This window comes from Astyanax mexicanus, chromosome 12, assembly GCF_023375975.1.
Source record: "Astyanax mexicanus isolate ESR-SI-001 chromosome 12, AstMex3_surface, whole genome shotgun sequence".
Lineage (NCBI taxonomy): Eukaryota > Metazoa > Chordata > Actinopteri > Characiformes > Acestrorhamphidae > Astyanax > Astyanax mexicanus.
The window spans coordinates 28,369,246-28,387,416 of record NC_064419.1 but is presented as its reverse complement, the minus strand read 5'-3'; the positions used below and the strand labels follow the sequence as shown (position 1 = coordinate 28,387,416).

Here is an 18,171-nt window from a genome sequence, read left to right as displayed (position 1 = left end):
TGAAATGGCTACAGCAGTCCAATTTCAGAACACTGGAGAGAGTTGTCTGCCCAGCCTACCCCTCCATAGACGCTAAGCTCACTCGGGTTGCCAAGCTGAACACAATGAAGGAGAGCAAGACGCGTTCAATAACTTTAAGTTCAATTACATTACATTTGGCAAACTCTTTTGTCCAAAGCAACTTACAATAATGATGTACATTTAGTAATAGAAGTTTAAGGTAAAAACATTTTTTATATAGGGCCTAAAGGGAAATAATTGGAGTAAAGAAGGGTAAGGGGAAAATGAGGTTAAAGTAAGTGCTCTTTGAAGAGCTCTGTCTTCAGGAGTTTCTTAAGGATAGTGAGAGATTCTCCTGATCTGGTAGTGGAAGGTAATTTGTTCCACCATTGGGGAACTCTGTATGAGAACAGTCTGGATTGCTTTGTGTGAATGTTTGTTTGGTAAAGCGAGGCGACGTTCATTGGAGGAGCGCAGAGGCCGGGAGGTAGCGTAAGCCTTTAGGAGTGAGTGCAGGTAGGAGGGAGCTGTTCTGTTCTGTCTTCACTTTGCAGGCGATTGTAAGAGTTTTGAATTTGATACGAGCAGCCATTGGTAGCCAATGGAGCTCAATGAGCAGTGGGGTGACATGGGCCTATTGGTTTTGGCTGGTTGAAGACCAGACGTGCTGCTGCGTTCTGAATCATCTGGAGTAGTTTTACTACACAGGCCGGGAGGCCAGTTAGTAGGGCATTGCAGTAGTCGAGTCGTGAGATGACCACTGCTTGTACTAGGAGTTGGGTGGCCTGTTGTGTTAGAAATGGTGGAATTTTTCTAATGTTATAAAGCGTTAAGCGGCAGGATCGAGCAACTGAGGCCACGTGGTGCGAAAAGGAGAACTGCTCATCAGAACACCAGAACATCCAGGTTCCTAGCAACCTTTGTCAGGGAGAGAGAGAGAAAGAAAGAGTCGATGGTTATAGCAAAGTTGTGTTGGGTAGTTGGTTTTGCTGGTATAACCAGAAGTTCAATCTTGGAACTTCTACTATGCCAATCAATAGGGATGCAACGCTACAGTGTGGCCACTGTTCGGTTCGTATCACGGTTCTTGGGCCACTGGGTTTCTGTTCGGTTTCGATATATATTAATATTATCTAGCTCCAACATGCAGTACCTTTTTATCCCTTTCATTTTTAAATCAACAAGGTGGTCGTGCTCACACTTTCAGAGCCATTATTAAACAGAAAAAAGGAACAGATTAATTAAAATCACAACATTTATTATAAAAGAAGGAACACAATCTTACCATTAATCAAAAACAAATACATTTAAATAAAGTGCAGTAATATGAAATGTAAACATGAATATTATTCAATTAACTCAACCAACAAATATTGTCAGCAAGTCACATATTTTAAGAAAATACTAAACTAATATCACACTGTGCTTTATCTGCTGACTGTGTTTTTACCTTGTAGTCAAACTCAACCCTGAAGCCAAAATGCAGCATTCCTTCGTGCTGACCATGGCTCTCCCTTGCTCGGGACACAGCCGACCGCGGCGCTCCCTCGAGTCGAGCGTGGTGCCCCCTCCATGGATCACAGCCCTGCCGACTGCAGCGCTCCCTCGTGTAACATACAGTCAATATAAAGCTAAATATGCGTGATAGAAGAGTTTATAAATGCTGTATTTCTCCTCTCTCCTCTCGCTTGTACTCTAAGTTCTCCGCCTCTCCTACTAGTCTAAACTTTGTGTGTCCCCCGGGTCCTAAGCAGTCCTGACTATCTCCCAGTAGACAGAATACACAGAACGTGTCCAATCAATAACCAAAAATAAAACATTATAGTTTTGTGAACAGAACAGGGCAGGGGAAGGAGGAAAACACTTGTGGTCACATGCTTCATCAGCAGCACGTGCTCAGCAGCCCCTCCCCAGGCCATGTGGCCGAGTCTGCTATCCTACAGTGCTGCTTTACTGCGGGGCTGTGATTTACTGAGAGCGTTCGTTCGCTCTGTTAGTGCGCGCACCGAAATATCGCGGTTCTTCCAGGTGTATCGAACCGAACCAAACGGTTTCTATAAAATACCGAGAAACGTTGCATCCCTAGCAGTCAACATTATTAACCAGCGTATGAGGATTTTATATAACTAGTTTTGTAAGTGAAACTCCCTCCCACACTATCTCACTGCACTCCCTCCCCCAGACCTGCATCCCGATCATTCCCCAAATTTAAATTCTGGCTACGCCACTTCCACACACACTAATTAACTCAACACATTTTACACATCTGACTATAACCTCGTTCTCTCACACACTCACACACGTCTGACTGCCAGAGTGTCCTATGTGCTTCGCTGTTTTGGAGTGAAATCCTCTCCCCTAGATGCTGCTGTCAATCATCTGAAGTGCTCTGGCCTGCATTCAGCAGCGATGGCACAGGGAAAGGTCACAGACCTTCACTCGTCCTGCTTCTATTTCTCTACAGCCTGTAACTGTAGAAATGCATTTTTGTGTATGTGTGTGTGTGAGAGAGAGTGAGAGAGAGAGGGAATTACTGCTGAGCTTTCACAGTATGTGCAGAAAGCATTTCAGAAAACCTCAGCTCTTTTCATTCAAACGCTTGGTGGTACTGCATTGTTATTAATTAATGTTTTGGGGTCCTTCACGCTGCAGAGGCAGGGAAGCTCTTGACAAAAACACGCCTGCGATTAAGTAGAGGCTTGTGAGATGGTTACCTATTTTCTGATTGTGGTGTGTGAGTGTGTGTGAGAGAGGAGAGGGAATATCTTGTCAGGAGCTGCAGAATGCCTTTCAATATGCAAGGTGATTTTAAATCTCAGGATCACAGCTTTCAAATACAACATACACTTATATACATTTACTTAAAAACAGTCATATAAGAATACTCTGACTCTGGTCTTTGTTTTAACCCTCACTAGAGTTTTTTTTTTGTTTGTTTGTTTTTATAGGAACAAATACATATGGGATAAAACACTCACACAGGCTTTCAAAAATCACGAGACATTTGTATGTAAGTTGATCATGAATTGTTTCGGAGGGAAAAAGGCAGCAACACAAAAAAAGGTGACATTTTTTTTAGCATGACATGATCAGTAATAAATAATAATAAAATACGTATGTGTCACGAAGGAGGGAGGGATGGACGTAAGTGCAATATATATATTTATTTAAACATACAAGATAAAATAAAACAATAAACAAAACGCGGGTAACGCAAAAACAAGGCTAGGATGATATAAACTAGAAACACAGACTAAAAAACTAAGACAAGGAAACATACGGGTAGCAAGGATACATACTGGATACAGGATACAAAGGATACTGGATACAAGATACAAAAGACAAAATACAAAAGACTCGACACTGAACATTCTAACAGAGGGGCTTAAATACAAGAGGAGAGTGAGAAACACCTGGGCTAGGAAGACGAGGGGGCGGGGTTACAAACAGGACACAGGTGAGAACACTGATGCTACAGGGCAGGGCTGGGGCGGAGCTAGGGTGGAGACAAATACTAACAACAACAATAGCACATGGCTGTGAACACTGACAGGAAAACAGAGGGGCAGGAGCACAAGAGACCAAACGAGGGAGAAACAGAAGACAGACAAAGGCTAAACTGTGACATTACCCCCCCTCAACGGCGCCACTACCAGAGGCGCCGAGAGAGAGGGAACAGGGACTGGACAGGGGACACGAACGGAGACTGGACAGAGGACTGGACATTAGACTGGGACAGAGACTGGACTGTGGAGGAGAACATAGACTGGGCTAGGGGCTTAGACTGGACAGAGGGTAGGGACTGGACTGTGGACGGAAACAGAGACTGGACAGGGGACCGAACAGGAGACGGAGACTGGACAGGGAACGGAGACTGAGACTGGACAGGGGACAGGACACAGGGCTGGACAGGAGGCTGGACACGGGGCTGAGACTGGACAGGGGGCTGGACAAAACTGGACCGGGGAACTGGAACAAATACCTGGACAGGGACGGACACAAACACAGTGACAGGGACGGGAACAGGAAAACCACCGGGGACAGGAATGGGAACAAACACAGACACCGGGACCAGGACAGGGAGAGACACGGGAACAAACATTGGTGGGTGCCCAGGACTGGCGAAAGTCTGTACGGAAGTCCAAGGAGCCAGCCTGGGCACAGTTCTGGGGGCAAAGACAGGGGGCCTTGGGGCAGGCCTGGGGGTATACAAAGTTCTGGGAGTGGGCACAGGGTCAGAGGCGGCCGGAGCCGCGGGCACAGGGTCAGAGACGGCCGGAGCCGCGGGCACAGGGTCAGAGGCGGCCGGAGCCGCGGGCACAGGGTCAGAGGCGGCCGGAGCCGCGGGCACAGGGTCAGAAGCAGTGGGTACCACGTGGGCGGCAGGCACTGCTGGTGCTGGAGCTGAGGCTGGAGCAGCGGGAGCTGCAGGAGCTGAGGCTGAGGCCGGAGGTGCTGGAGCTGGAGCTGTGGCAGCAGGTGCTGGAGCTGGAGCTGTGGCAGCAGGTGCTGGAGCTGGAGCTGTGGCAGCAGGTGCTGGAGCTGGAGCTGTGGCAGCAGGTGCTGGAGCTGGAGCTGTGGCAGCAGGTGCTGGAGCTGGAGCTGTGGCAGCAGGTGCTGGAGCTGGAGCTGTGGCAGCAGGTGCTGGAGCTGGAGCTGTGGCAGCAGGTGCTGGAGCTGGAGCTGTGGCAGCAGGTGCTGGAGCTGGAGCTGTGGCAGCAGGTGCTGGAGCTGGAGCTGTGGCAGCAGGTGCTGGAGCTGGAGCTGTGGCAGCAGGTGCTGGAGCTGGAGCTGTGGCAGCAGGTGCTGGAGCTGGAGCTGTGGCAGCAGGTGCTGGAGCTGGAGCTGTGGCAGCAGGTGCTGGAGCTGGAGCTGTGGCAGCAGGTGCTGGAGCTGGAGCTGTGGCAGCAGGTGCTGGAACTGGAGCTGTGGCAGCAGGTGCTGGAACTGGAGCTGAGGCTGGAGCAGCGGAAGCTGCTGGTGCTTGAGCTGGAGCTGAGGCTGGAGCAGCGGATGCTGCTGGTGCTTGAGCTGGAGCTGAGGCTGGAGCAGCGGGTGCTGCAGGTGCTTGAGCTGGAGCTGAGGCTGGAGCAGCGGGTGCTGCTGGTGCTTGAGCTGGAGCGGCGGGTGCTGCTGGTGCTTGGGCTGGAGCTGAGGCTGGAGCGGCGGGTGCTGCTGGTGCTTGAGCAGGCGCGGCGGGTGCAGCTTGAGCAGGCGCGGCGGGTGCAGCTTGAGCAGGCGCGGCGGGTGCAGCTTGAGCAGGCGCGGCGGGTGCAGCTTGAGCAGGCGCGGCGGGTGCAGCTTGAGCAGGCGCGGCGGGTGCAGCTTGAGCAGGCGCGGCGGGTGCAGCTTGAGCAGGCGCGGCGGGTGCAGCTTGAGCAGGCGCGGCGGGTGCAGCTTGAGCAGGCGCGGCGGGTGCAGCTTGAGCAGGCGCGGCGGGTGCAGCTTGAGCAGGCGCGGCGGGTCTAGGAGCTCGTGACCTGGGAGTAGGCACAGGAGCAGAGGCTGGACCCCTAGGCACAAGAACTGGGGTAACAGCAGGCACAGAGTCAGAGGCGGCCGGGGCCGCGGGAACTGGGTCAGAGGCGGCCGGGGCCGCGGGAACTGGGTCAGAGGCGGCCGGGGTCGCGGGAACTGGGTCAGAGGCGGCCGGGGCCGCGGGAACTGGGTCAGAGGCGGCCGGGGCCGCGGGCACAGAGTCAAAGGCGGCCGGAGCCGCAGGCAGCGCTGATTCAGAGGCGGCGGGAGCCGCGGGCAGCGCTGATCCAGAGGCGGTGGGTCCTGCTGGCGAAGAAGCCGCTTCAGCGGGAGCTGAGAGTGCGGCTGCCGCCAAGATCCGGACAGGAGCCGCAGACTCAGCAGTGGGCGTGGCTGAAAACACCGGACCGGAGCTTGCTTCCGGAGCAGGAGTCGAAAACCCGGAATCCAGCCGGGCTGTACAGCTGGGATCCGGCCGAGCTTGAGAGCTGGGAGTCGGCCGGGCTTGAGAGCTGGAAGGCGGCCGGGCTTGAGAGCTGGAAGGCGGCCGGGCTTGAGAGCTGGAAGGCGGCCGGGCTTGAGAGCTGGAAGGCGGCCGGGCTTGAGAGCGCGGTGGAGTTAGCAGGCTAGCTAGCTTAGCTGGAGCTGGGCTGACGAGCTCCAAGCCAAGGAGAGGCGCCGGGAGCGGTTCATCTCCCCGAATTTGCTCGGCGAGGAACCGCAGATATTCGAGGTCCGCCTTCCTCGTAGCCTGCCACCTTGCTACGTCCATATTTTAGTTCGAGTCTTATGTCACGAAGGAGGGAGGGATGGACGTAAGTGCAATATATATATTTATTTAAACATACAAGATAAAATAAAACAATAAACAAAACGCGGGTAACGCAAAAACAAGGCTAGGATGATATAAACTAGAAACACAGACTAAAAAACTAAGACAAGGAAACATACGGGTAGCAAGGATACATACTGGATACAGGATACAAAGGATACTGGATACAAGATACAAAAGACTCGACACTGAACATTCTAACAAAGGGGCTTAAATACAAGAGGAGTGTGAGAAACACCTGGGCTAGGAAGACGAGGGGGCGGGGTTACAAACAGGACACAGGTGAGAACACTGATGCTACAGGGCAGGGCTGGGGCGGAGCTAGGGTGGAGACAAATACTAACAACAACAATAGCACATGGCTGTGAACACTGACAGGAAAACAGAGGGGCAGGAGCACAAGAGACCAAACGAGGGAGAAACAGAAGACAGACAAAGGCTAAACTGTGACAGTATGGGATGTATTATAACATTAAAGGTGACATCCCATCGTTTTTTTTCATTCATTTGAAAATGTCTAGTTGTGGTCTCTAGTATGAATCAATGTGAGCAGTTTTTTTGTGAAAATAAGTGCTCCGGTGATCCGGTATAACGCTGCTTTAGTCCAGTGGACGAGTGGGCAGGGAAAAACGCTAGGATTTCAGCTCTTGCTCATGAATATTCATACATGCAAACATATCGCCTCTGATTGGATAACAGCACTGGGAGGCAGCGAGGCTGAGAGTAAGAAATGTTTTAAAATAGACATTTTTAAGCTACTAACAGTCTTTGCAATGCCATTTCACATTAGAACATGTGTAATGCCCTGATAAGTGCAGTTCAGCTACTGACCTAGTCTTAGAGTCTCTGTAAAATGCCAAATCCACCGGAGATCCTATGTGAACCCATAGTTACCTACACACAGAGGTGGGTAGTCCAGGTCCAGAAAGTAAAAATACTTTTTAACTAGTGTGAACAGAACTGTTTTAAACATGTACACCTACCTATATTAATTGTACTTCACTGGTGGTGTTCCATAGACAAAATCTAACTATTTGTTCCTTAGCTCTGAATTACTGGGCAAAGCATACAACACTGATGTGTTATTTGCACAAATAACACAGGAACAAACTTCCATACTGTTCCTAGTGCTATTAGCTCCTGTCTGATGAGACGATCGCGAGCCAAGGTGGACGAGGCCATAATTACTAATTTGCGTGTTGATGTAGACATGGGTGCTTTTCTTGCTCAACTCGTTTTTCTGAATATTTCCTTTTTGAGCTACTGCAGACAATGAAGGTTGAGGAACAGTTTCATGTTTAGCATGCATATACAACTCGGAGAGATCTATTGTATTTCACAAAGAACAATAATAACATACAAGCAATACATGGCACATTATTATTCATACGCACACCATGCCTCAGTAGCGTTCAGCAGTTCAGCTTCATTTCATTTCTTCTGTTTTTCAGGATGGACTCTCTATTTGGACAGAAGGACATATCTTGGCTGCTGCCCCCAAACTGCCTGCTGGAACTGCCCCAAACTGAGAGGGAAATGACTATTGCTTTAACACTGCACTTAATGTACTGTGAGTCACACACACACACACATACACACACACACAGAGAAAAGCAGCATTGATGCAGTATTTGTGTGAACCGTGTGTTTTTCTCACAGCGGTCACCAACAGTTTGGCTGTGATGTCCACCAGCATCGTGTCCTGTTTGATTCTGCATAAGCACCGCAGGGTGGGTGAGCTCCACTGTTCAGCATTACAGGACTCTGCAACACAGATCATTCGTTAGTATGTCGTACATTATCCTCTACAACTCCAAGCCTTCAGTTCTCTACAATATAACTGTGTCACATGTTCTCTTCCTCTTCCGTGCTATTTTCTTTTGGATTGCACTTCTTTACCTTATATCTAGAAATGTATTTGAATATTCTTGTAGACATACATTGCCTTTGCTTTATTATTAGCTGGGCACTGTGCATAAACAAATATTGGGCAGTGCATAAACGTATACACAGTGTGTTAGTGTAAGAACAGTAGGAATGAGCGATGTGGGAATTCTGGGCCGATGCCGTTATGCAGTATTATGTGTATATGTATATACCTGCAGATGATATACATATTCATAAGAGACTTGAAATAATACACAATAGGGGTGTGACGAGACACTAATATCACAAGACGAGACACGATACTGGGTTCACGAGAACGAGACGAGACGAGATTTAAAAATAAAATTTAAAAGAAAACGTCAAAAATGAATGAGAGTTTTATTTGACAAAATCATATAACGCAAACTTAACAGACTGGTTTCTCTCACACATTGATTCTATAAGAAATAGAAATAAGAATAAAAAATAAAAATAAAATGTTTCTAGGTCTTATATAGTGCAAACAATAAGTGCAAACCACAACCAGTCATTTTAAGCCTATGGTTTGTGTTTTTTTTCTCCTAAATCTCTTGTAATTTAACTATGTATAACCATAACCAGTCATATTAAGACTATGCTTGAAGTGCAAACAGAGACAGAACATTTTTTTTTTAAATACAGTACAGAGCTAAGGGATTAGTGCAACTGCCTATGAAACAGTCACGTGTAGGATTTATTTACAGTATTTACATATGGTTTGTGTCTTGTTGGTCACTCTGTTACCGTTTATTGTTTCCACTGGAGCCAAAATGCAGCCAGACATACAACTTAAAAGTAGCAGAAGCATCTTCTATGCAAATGCCCGAATTTTCCTCTTCTGCTGAGAGCTGCTCTCACTGCTCAGCCACCACACTCGCTGCTATCGCTACTGTGGTGCCAGATCCCTCTTAAAAAGTCCACGCTATACTGTTTTTATAATATCGTTATAAATATCTTCACGTTTTAATCTCGCGAGATCTCGTGCCACAGGAACTCGTCACACCCCTAATATACAACCTTGCATAACTTTAGAAATAAATGTAACATTTACATGCCTTGCATTTTAGCTTTCGACCAAAATGAAAGGTGTCTCCTGAAAAAAGTTTTCACATTTCACATCTGGTTATTACATAGAATAGTCACAGCTTTAAACCAACCTTTATTAAATTAACAGGTTAAAAAACACCATAGATATATTAAAACAAATAAAAAATAAATAAATTTGCTAATATTAATTTGAAAGTAGCGCAGCCAAAGTCAGCAAATCATAGTACTGTGGTCCTTGCATGGTTGCTTGGTCTTTTTCCCGTTATACAATAAATACCTCAGCAAATATCGCTTTCCTATATCTAGACATTGGCCGATGCTGATAAAGAAAACATCCCTAAAAACAGTTTACTGTTGTGTGTATGCGGTATGTGAAGCAATAAGTATAAAACATATTAAATGGTACTTCATGCAGGAGATGCTTGCATCTTGATATGCCATTGTTTATTGGAAAAACTTTAGATATCACTCTTTTTCACATTCTGGCTGTAGTGAGATTCAGATTTCCTTCATCCTTCAGCAGTGTAAAAATCATTTTGATATTTTTGAATGTTTTTTTTTTTATTTTTAAATATTTAAAATGTGCAAAAACATGGTGCATAGAAAACCCTCTAAAGCGAGGTTTTTCATTTTTCCACCTCATATTAGCATATTGTTTTGCTTGCCTTTTTTTTCTATTCAGTTTTTTTATTCATATTTTCAAATGTACAAAAAATAGTGGATGGAAAACCCTCCAGAGATCACTATATGTGATAGAGAGCACGAGCTTCAGTTCAGTTTTAGATATATTCGATATATTTTTCTACCTCATCCTAGCATAAAAATCTTTTTGCTATATTTGCATTATTTTTTTTCCTTCTTTTTTCATTTTTGCCCTTTTTCTATTCAGTTTTTTTTCTAAACTTCTGTCTTTTCCATTCATATTTTTTTTATAGAAACCCCTCTAGACATTACTGTGTGGGACATAGAGCTTGAGCTTCAATATTTCAATAGTTCAATATTAGCGATATTCAGAGTGTTTCACCTCATCTTAGCATAAAAAGTCTTTTTGATATATATATATAATTTCTTTTATTTTTTTTTTTATACCTTTTTCCATTCAGGTTTAGTTTATATATATATATATATATATATATATATATATATATATATATATATATATATATATATATATATATATATATATATATATAGCTCTCAGACCTCAAATAATGCAAAGAAACAAGTTCATATTCATAAAGTTTTAAGAGTTCAGAAATCAATATTTGGTGGAATAACCCTGGTTTTTAATTGGTTTTCATGCATCTTGCCATGTTCTCCTCCACCAGTCTTACACACTGCTTTTGGATAACTTAATGCCACTTCTGGTGCAAAAATTCAAGCAGTTCAGTTTGGTTTGATGGTTGTGATCATCCATCGTCCTCTTGATTATATTCCAGGTTTTAAATTTGGTAAAATCAAAGAAACTCATCATTTTTAAGTGGTCTCAAATATTTTTTTTCCAGATCTGATATATATTTTTAAAATGCACAAAACCATGGTGGATGGAAAAACCTCTAGAGATCACTGTGTGTGATACAGAGCGTAAGCTTCACTTCAGTATAAGCAATATTTAGATTTTTCCACCTCATCCTAGCATAAAAATATTTTTGTGATGTTTTTTTTTTGTATTTTGGCCTTTTTCCATTCAGGTTTTTTAATCCATATTCATTTTCTAAATGTGCATAAACTTGGTGAAGTGAAAACCCCTTTAGAGATCTCTGTGTGTTATATAGAGTGTGAGCTGGGGTGAGTGTTGTAAAGCACTCTGGAGTTGCTTTCCTGGGCAGTGGAAAATTATGAATCATTTTTAACTCCAGCTGCCAGCTGTAAACTTTAATTTAAAATGATTTTTAGTCTCAGGCATAACTGCTGGAACAATAAACGAGAGGGCAAGAGGACACTTTTCAGAGTCCTGACATCTCAAACACCAAGCAGGAGCCGGTTCTCCCTTGCTTTCTTCTAGTTGAATGGAAGTAAATACTTATGGCAAGTAGTGGTGCAGGAAAAAATCAATTCAAGCTCGAATCACGATGTGATCACGAATCACATTGAACGATTCAGAATCGATTCTCATTTTAAAAAAAAGTGTACCTTAAAAGAACTAAATTCCATCTCTGTTCCTCTTCCTCTCACTCTCTCTCTCTCTCAGGGTGTGCGTCTCTCGGTGTTGTGCAGAGATGTGTGTTGGCTGCTGGAGGAAGTCTTATTCAGGAACTTTGATGTCGGCTTTGGGGGCAGTTTGGAGGGCGTGGTCTATTTTTCTCTCACTCTGCTGCGCCCCCACCTGCTGCAGGCCACAGTGCCCCCTGCAGGAGACCCTGTGCTGACTGCCTGGCCAGACCCTCACTCCCTGCTGGCACTCAGCCAGCAGAGTGACCTGCTCACACATGTCTTCATCCATGAGGCAGTGGGAGGTGAGGGGCTGTGGGAGGGGCCATGGTTATGATAGGGGGGGTCAGATTATGACAGGGTTCCCACGGGTCCTTAAAAAGTCTTAAAATGTCTTAAATTAAATTATGTGTTATTAAGGTCATAAATTGTCTTAAATTTACTGTAAATTTGCTGTAGATATTACATTTTTAGGCGATGCGTTTAATGTCGGTGGGAAAGCACATACTAAGGTTAGCGTAAAGCTAGCTAACATTAGCAGCAGACTAGCTAACATTACTGGGGAGAGAACTAAGGGTAGCGTTGAGCTAGCTAACATTACTGGGGAGAGAACTAAGGGTAGTGTAGAGCTAGCTAACATTAGCTTTAAGCTAGCTAACGTTACCAGGAAAGAACTAAGGTTAGCGGAGTGAACTGAGGTGGAGAGGGAGCTAACATACTAATGTTAGCAGCATGTTAGCTTTGTAACCAGGGAGAGAACTAGAGTTAGCGTAGAGCTAGCTAACATTAGCCTCGAGCTAGCTAACATTACTGGGGAGAGAATTAAAGGTATAGTAAAGCTAGCTGACATTACTGGGGAGAGAACTAAAGGTATCGAAGAGCTAGCTAACATTAGCCTTGTGCTAGCTATCGTTACCGGGGAGAGAACTAAAGGTATCGTAGAGATAGCTAACATTACCGGGGAGAGCACTAAGGTTAGTGGGGTTAACTTTGGTGGCGAGCGAGCTAACATTCTAATGCTGGCCACAAGTTAGCTATTAGCGTCAAGCTAGCTAGCTAACATAAGTTTTTTATTTATTAATTTTTTATACATTCTTTTTTTTTTCATATTTTGGCCTTAAATTATGTTTATTGAGATCTTAAAAAAGTTATTAAAAAGCATAGAATTTGACTTTTAAAATGGAGCAATAAACCTGAGCAAGCCACATTGCTCAAAATTTTTTTGCACAACTCTGATTTGGCTATCTTGACTGTTCACATTCATTCACACAAATGTAAGTGATCTGTATCTGTGTGTTATGTGAACGAATCTGTCTCTGAAACGCCTCACATGCTACATGCTGTATATAAACATCACCTTCTTCACCAACAACAAAAAAACGTCATGTTTGAGAGACGACTCGTAGCTTTATAAAGGTGAAATGGATGCGTTTGTTAGCAGCTCATATGAGGAGCATCTTTTTCTCGAGTGAGGAGTAAGCAGCTGGTGTGAAGTTCATGCTCAGGTCGAGGAGGAGGAAAAAGACCAGGTGGTTTGCTTTTGCTGTTTTTGCGGCTATAGCTGCACAACTGCACCAAGAGATGTGTGGGTACGAGAGAGAAGCATGTACAGCATGCGTAAACGTAAAAAGACACATGAATTCCAATTTGACTGTTCACATTCATGTCATATGTCCATGAATCAAATACGTACCTAATTTAGAAAAAAAAATACCCAATTTATAAAAGTGACTCAAATCTGATAAAAAAAACAGGAGCTAATATATGACAATACTGTGTTCATTCTGACAGATAGCAGTACTTAGAAGGAAGCAAAGAGGGGCGATAAGAAAAATGGGTGTGGTGGTCTTTTCTTACCCGTGATGTCCCAGTCTTTTGGTGATTGTATTGTGTGTGTGTGTATGTGTGTGTGTGTGTGTGTGTGTGTGTGTAGCGTGCGCAGTCTCTGCCATGCTGAGGGAAGCTGCAGGCTGTGGAGGAGGAGAGATGGAGTTTGATGTTGCTCTGGGTCAAGAGGAACTGACTGAGAAAAGCCTGCAGCTCACACACCTCCTACCTGTGGGATACACAATCGTGAGAACACACACACCCCTCTCACTACATCATAACTGCTTCTGCTTCACCAAATGTTTCCTTTTACAGTCCTCTCTCTCTCTCTCTCTCTGTGGGTGTCTCTCGCCCGTGTTGAAGGGTTCTTCACATGAAAAAATGTGTAATTATGGTCGGGAGGGTTTTACACACACATCACCAAACAGACTCTTGTTTCAGCACTGAAATGTCAACAAGAACAAAAGCATAAAACACACACACACACACACACGCACACACACAGTACAATACAATACATGTCCAGCTGTACTAATTATCAGCCCTTACTAAAACAGCTGATATTTCCCTCTCTCCTTTATTCACTCACATCTCTTTCCCCTATCCCTTTGCTTGTCTGTCTGTTCATGTACCCTTTTTCTTTATCTCTCTTACTCTTTCTCTCTCTCTGTTTTCTTCTTCTGCATACAATCTCTATTTGATGTTTCTCTATCCCTCTCAATCTCTCACTTTTCTCTTAACGTATTGTCTCTCAGTTGTTATTCTATAACTCCTCTTGCCTTCTCTCTTTATTTTTTCTAATTTCTTTTTTTCTCTCTCGTGTTTGGCTGTCTGTCTCATGTCTTTTCTCTCACTCTTTTATCTCTTCACACTGTCATATTTCTGTCTTGTGCTCTGTTTCTCTGTCCTTTTGCCTCTCAGTATTTCTTCATCTCTCTCTTTCAATCTGTTTCTCTTTATTTTACTCTCTTCTTTTGCTTCCAAATGGTTTTCTTTACCTTTTGATCTATCTCTCTGTTTATTTTTCTTTATTGTCTGTCCCTTATGTCCATTTTTGTCCATTTCTAATATTTTGGTCATTTTGTCACCTTTTATCTTTTCTTTCTATCTCTCTCTCTCTCTCTGTCTCTCTCTCAGCCGTGTCAGACAGCTCACACTTTTGCTCTGGACACAGTGGACAGTCTGGTATGCTGTGGAATTCTCGTTATGGAAGAGGTGAGTTCTCTATTTGTGTAACAACTAAATCGTGCTGTAATCCCACGTCATATGTTTTTGATTAGTAGTTTATAACCCCATCCAGATTGGATTAGTTTCTCAGGGTGTCCTGGGGTAATTTTCTCTTTTATGGGGCATGCTCTGTGATTTTACAACCAACAGACATCCTCTGAGAAAATTACAGGCTGAATTAGCTGCTGTTTTTCACTGAACTCCGTGGTCCTCCGGTAATTTAAATCCAGTCCGGATCTCTAAATTTTGTTACCTCGTGTTCAATAAAATAGCTATTTGTCCACTGCCACTCACCGTAATTGCAGTTTGGGAACACGTATCCACGGAGATCCAAGTAAACACAACAGCAAGTGTAAATGGAGGAGCTACTGATTGTGATGTTATGTGACCTAGAAACTAGAAAAAAAAATCACTGGTCCTCTTGTTTTTTTCTTTTGCAGTCCAGATGCAAGAGTTTTATCACTGAGTAGAAGTGTAAAATATATTTCACAGACTGTTCTGTGTCTCTCCTGTGTGTTGTCCCAAGTCTCTGCCTTAGTGTTTTCACCTGTGTTCATTTGTAGCTCCGCCCGCTTATTATCTGTCCCCGGGTGTTTCCTGTTTCCTGTCTACTTCCTTGTATATATATCCCCTTTTTTTCTGTGTTCCCTTGTTGGCTGTCTTTACATCTGTTAGGTTGTTGGTTTTTCTTAGGTTTCTAGTTTCTGTATATTCCTTGTTTCTATGTTGTGCTGTTTATCTCGTTTTATTTCTGCTTTATTTTTTGTTTGTTTGTCTGTTTATTAATAAATTATACTTGCGTTTGCGTTTGTGTCCGCTCTCCACCTCCTCTCCCTGCACAACCTCACAGTTTAATTGAAAGAGTGGAGGAATTTTAAATGTTTAGTCCACACCACACCACGCAGCTGTATCCGCAGGAGAAGAAGAGATCTGGTGATTTGAACGTGCTGTACAGTTACTGTTGTGTGGGCAGTTATGTTATTTACTAGTTCAGGGGTCACCAGCCTTACTTTTGGAGGGCTACCTTCCAGCAGACTTTAGATTCAACCACTGATCCATCTAATGGCTGCCTCCAGAAGTTCTGGATCTAACCGGTTTGTTAGATTTGGGATGGAGTTGTAACCTGCAGGACTGGATTGAAGACCTCTTGACTAGTTATGTACCATATTTAACATATTTAATATTATTTAACATCAACAAAACAAGAAAGTCAGGAGTACAGATTGAGGTCAGCCCATACATAATGATTATGCAATAATAAAATATAAATTTTGGAGTTATGTCCCTAGTGAAAAAACGTAGATTAAAGTATACTAAGCATAATTATGCTATAGTGCACTAAAGTGTTCTTGTGGCCACATTATTAATCAGTATATTTAAAGAGTGCTAAAATGGAACAGCTTTTTTGTACCTATTAAACTTTAATTGTATAATATTTAGCAATTAAATTGTACTAAAATGGAACTATTTTAAATATACTTAAGTAACATTTAAACATACTACTTCATGTATGTAACCCCATATTTTAAATATGCTTACAGTAAAATTATAATACATTTAATAAGTATTACAACTGTATCACTATTATACACCGGATATATTAGAAATGTACTAAGAACTGATGTTAAATATATTTACATTACAGTACAAATATGCTTCATGTTCCTGTCTTTTGTGTGTAACTCACTTATAGTATGCTTCTTTGGGTATAACAAATACATTTTAATATACTGAACTACATTTTTGCGCGTTACAAATTTACTTTAAATTTTAGAAATGCAGTAATTTAATTTACTTTTTAAAAAGTTACATGATACCGTGCATTTTAAGTGAACTACTGTTACAGTTGTTTTTGACACACTTTGCTAAAAATGTAAAAAAGTATATATGAAAATAAGTATTTTAGAAGTATATTTAATATATTACATTCAACTAAAAGTGTACTTTATAGTAGTCTATTTATTTAAGAAAAAAACTATATTCTACTTTTAAAAAAGTATGATCAAAGTTTACTTTCAAACATTTGATAAAAGTGTAATATTAATGTACTTTTAATATATTTTAAGTAAGTACATAAATCTGTTACCGTATATATTTTTTTTCACCTGGGTTAACACGTGAGATGGACTAGAATAAAATGGGTTCGTTGCAGCGTGTGTGAAGATTAAAGCACTGCAGAACAGCAGCAGTCACACTGCAGCACTGTTCACAGTTCAGTACACATTATTCACTGCAGCGGTGTTCACTGGAGGTTCTACAGACCACATCATGACTTGTAGTGATAGAATAAAATTAACTTACCTAATAAAAATCTGTTTTATAATAAGATTAATCAGGGTTCCTGCAGGTCCTAAAAATGTTTTCATGTTTTCATTAAAATTCGAGTAATTAAGGTCTTAAATTGTCTTAAATTTACTGTAAATTTGCTGTAGGTATTACATTTTCAGACGTTTAATGCCGGTGCAAAAGCACATGCTAACTTTAGTGGTGAGTTAGATAATGTTAACAGAGAGCTAGCTAACGCTAGCCAGTGGTAGCTAACATACTAACGTTAGCAGCAAGTTATCTAGCTAAATTACTGAGGAGAGAACTAAGGTTAACAGAGAGCTAGCTAACATACTAACATTAGCAGCAAGTTATCTAGCTACATTACTGAGGAGAGAACTAAGGTTAGCGGTGAGCTAGCTAACATAGTAACATTAGCAGTGAGTTATCTAGCTACATTACTGAGGAGAGAACTAAGGTTAGCGGAGAGCTAGCTAACATAGTAACATTAGCAGTGAGTTATCTAGCTACATTACTTAGGAGAGAACTAAGGTTAGCGGAGAGCTAGCTAACATACTAACATGAGCAGCGAGTTATCTAGTTACATTACTGGGGAGAGAATTAAGGTTAGTGGAGAGTTCGCTAACGTTAGTGGTGAGCTAGATAACATACTGACGTGCAGTAAGTTATCTAGCTACATTACTGGGGAGAGAACCAAGGTTAGCGGAGAGCTAGGTACTGTTAGCAGTGAGCTAGCTAACATGCTAACGTTAGCAACGAGTTAACTCGCTATATTACTGGGGAGAGAATTAAGATTAGTGGAGAGCTAGCTACTGTAAGCAGTGAGCTAGCTAACAGGCTAACGTTAGCAGCGAGTTATCTAGCTACATTACTGGGGAGAGAATTAAGGTTAGTGGAGAGCTAGATAACGTTAGCGGTGAGCTAGCTAACATACTAACATGAGCAGCAAGTTATCTAGCTACATTACTGGGGAGAGAACCAAGGTTAGTGGAGAGCTAGCTACTGTTAGCGGTGAGCTAGCTAACATACTAACATGAGCAGCAAGTTATCTAGCTACATTACTGGTGAGAGAATTAAGGTTAGTGGAGAGCTAGCTACTGTTAGCAGTGAGCTAGCTAACATACTAACGTTAGCAGTAAGTTATCTAGCTACATTACTGGTGAGAGAATTAAGGTTAGTGGAGACCTAGCTAGCGTTAGCGGTGAGCTAGCTAACATCAGCAACAAGCTAGGTAACATAGTGACATTAGCGGTGAGTTAGCTACATTAAGTTTAGATTTTTAATACAACAAATTATTTTCTAACAAAGAAAATATGACTCCATTTTTGGGTCTTAAATTATATTTATTGCGGCCTTAAAAAAGGTCTTAAAAAGCATTTAATATGACATTTAATGTGTGTGTGTGTGTGTTTGTTTGT

At 42.8% G+C, this 18,171-nt stretch overlaps 1 protein-coding gene across 4 annotated transcripts in view; it reads left to right on the top strand.

The window, feature by feature from the left end:
* The window catches only part of gpat2 (glycerol-3-phosphate acyltransferase 2, mitochondrial), a 95,370-nt gene that overhangs the window by 69,585 nt on the left and 7,614 nt on the right, over positions 1-18,171 (top strand). For all 4 annotated transcript variants that reach the window (XM_049485656.1, XM_049485655.1, XM_049485657.1 and 1 more), the window contains 5 exons: positions 7,762-7,880; positions 7,970-8,040; positions 11,454-11,718; positions 13,347-13,486; positions 14,378-14,455. In XM_049485656.1, coding sequence (XP_049341613.1) covers positions 7,762-7,880; positions 7,970-8,040; positions 11,454-11,718; positions 13,347-13,486; positions 14,378-14,455 — 673 coding nt within the window. The remainder of the gene's footprint in view (positions 1-7,761; positions 7,881-7,969; positions 8,041-11,453; positions 11,719-13,346; positions 13,487-14,377; positions 14,456-18,171) is intronic.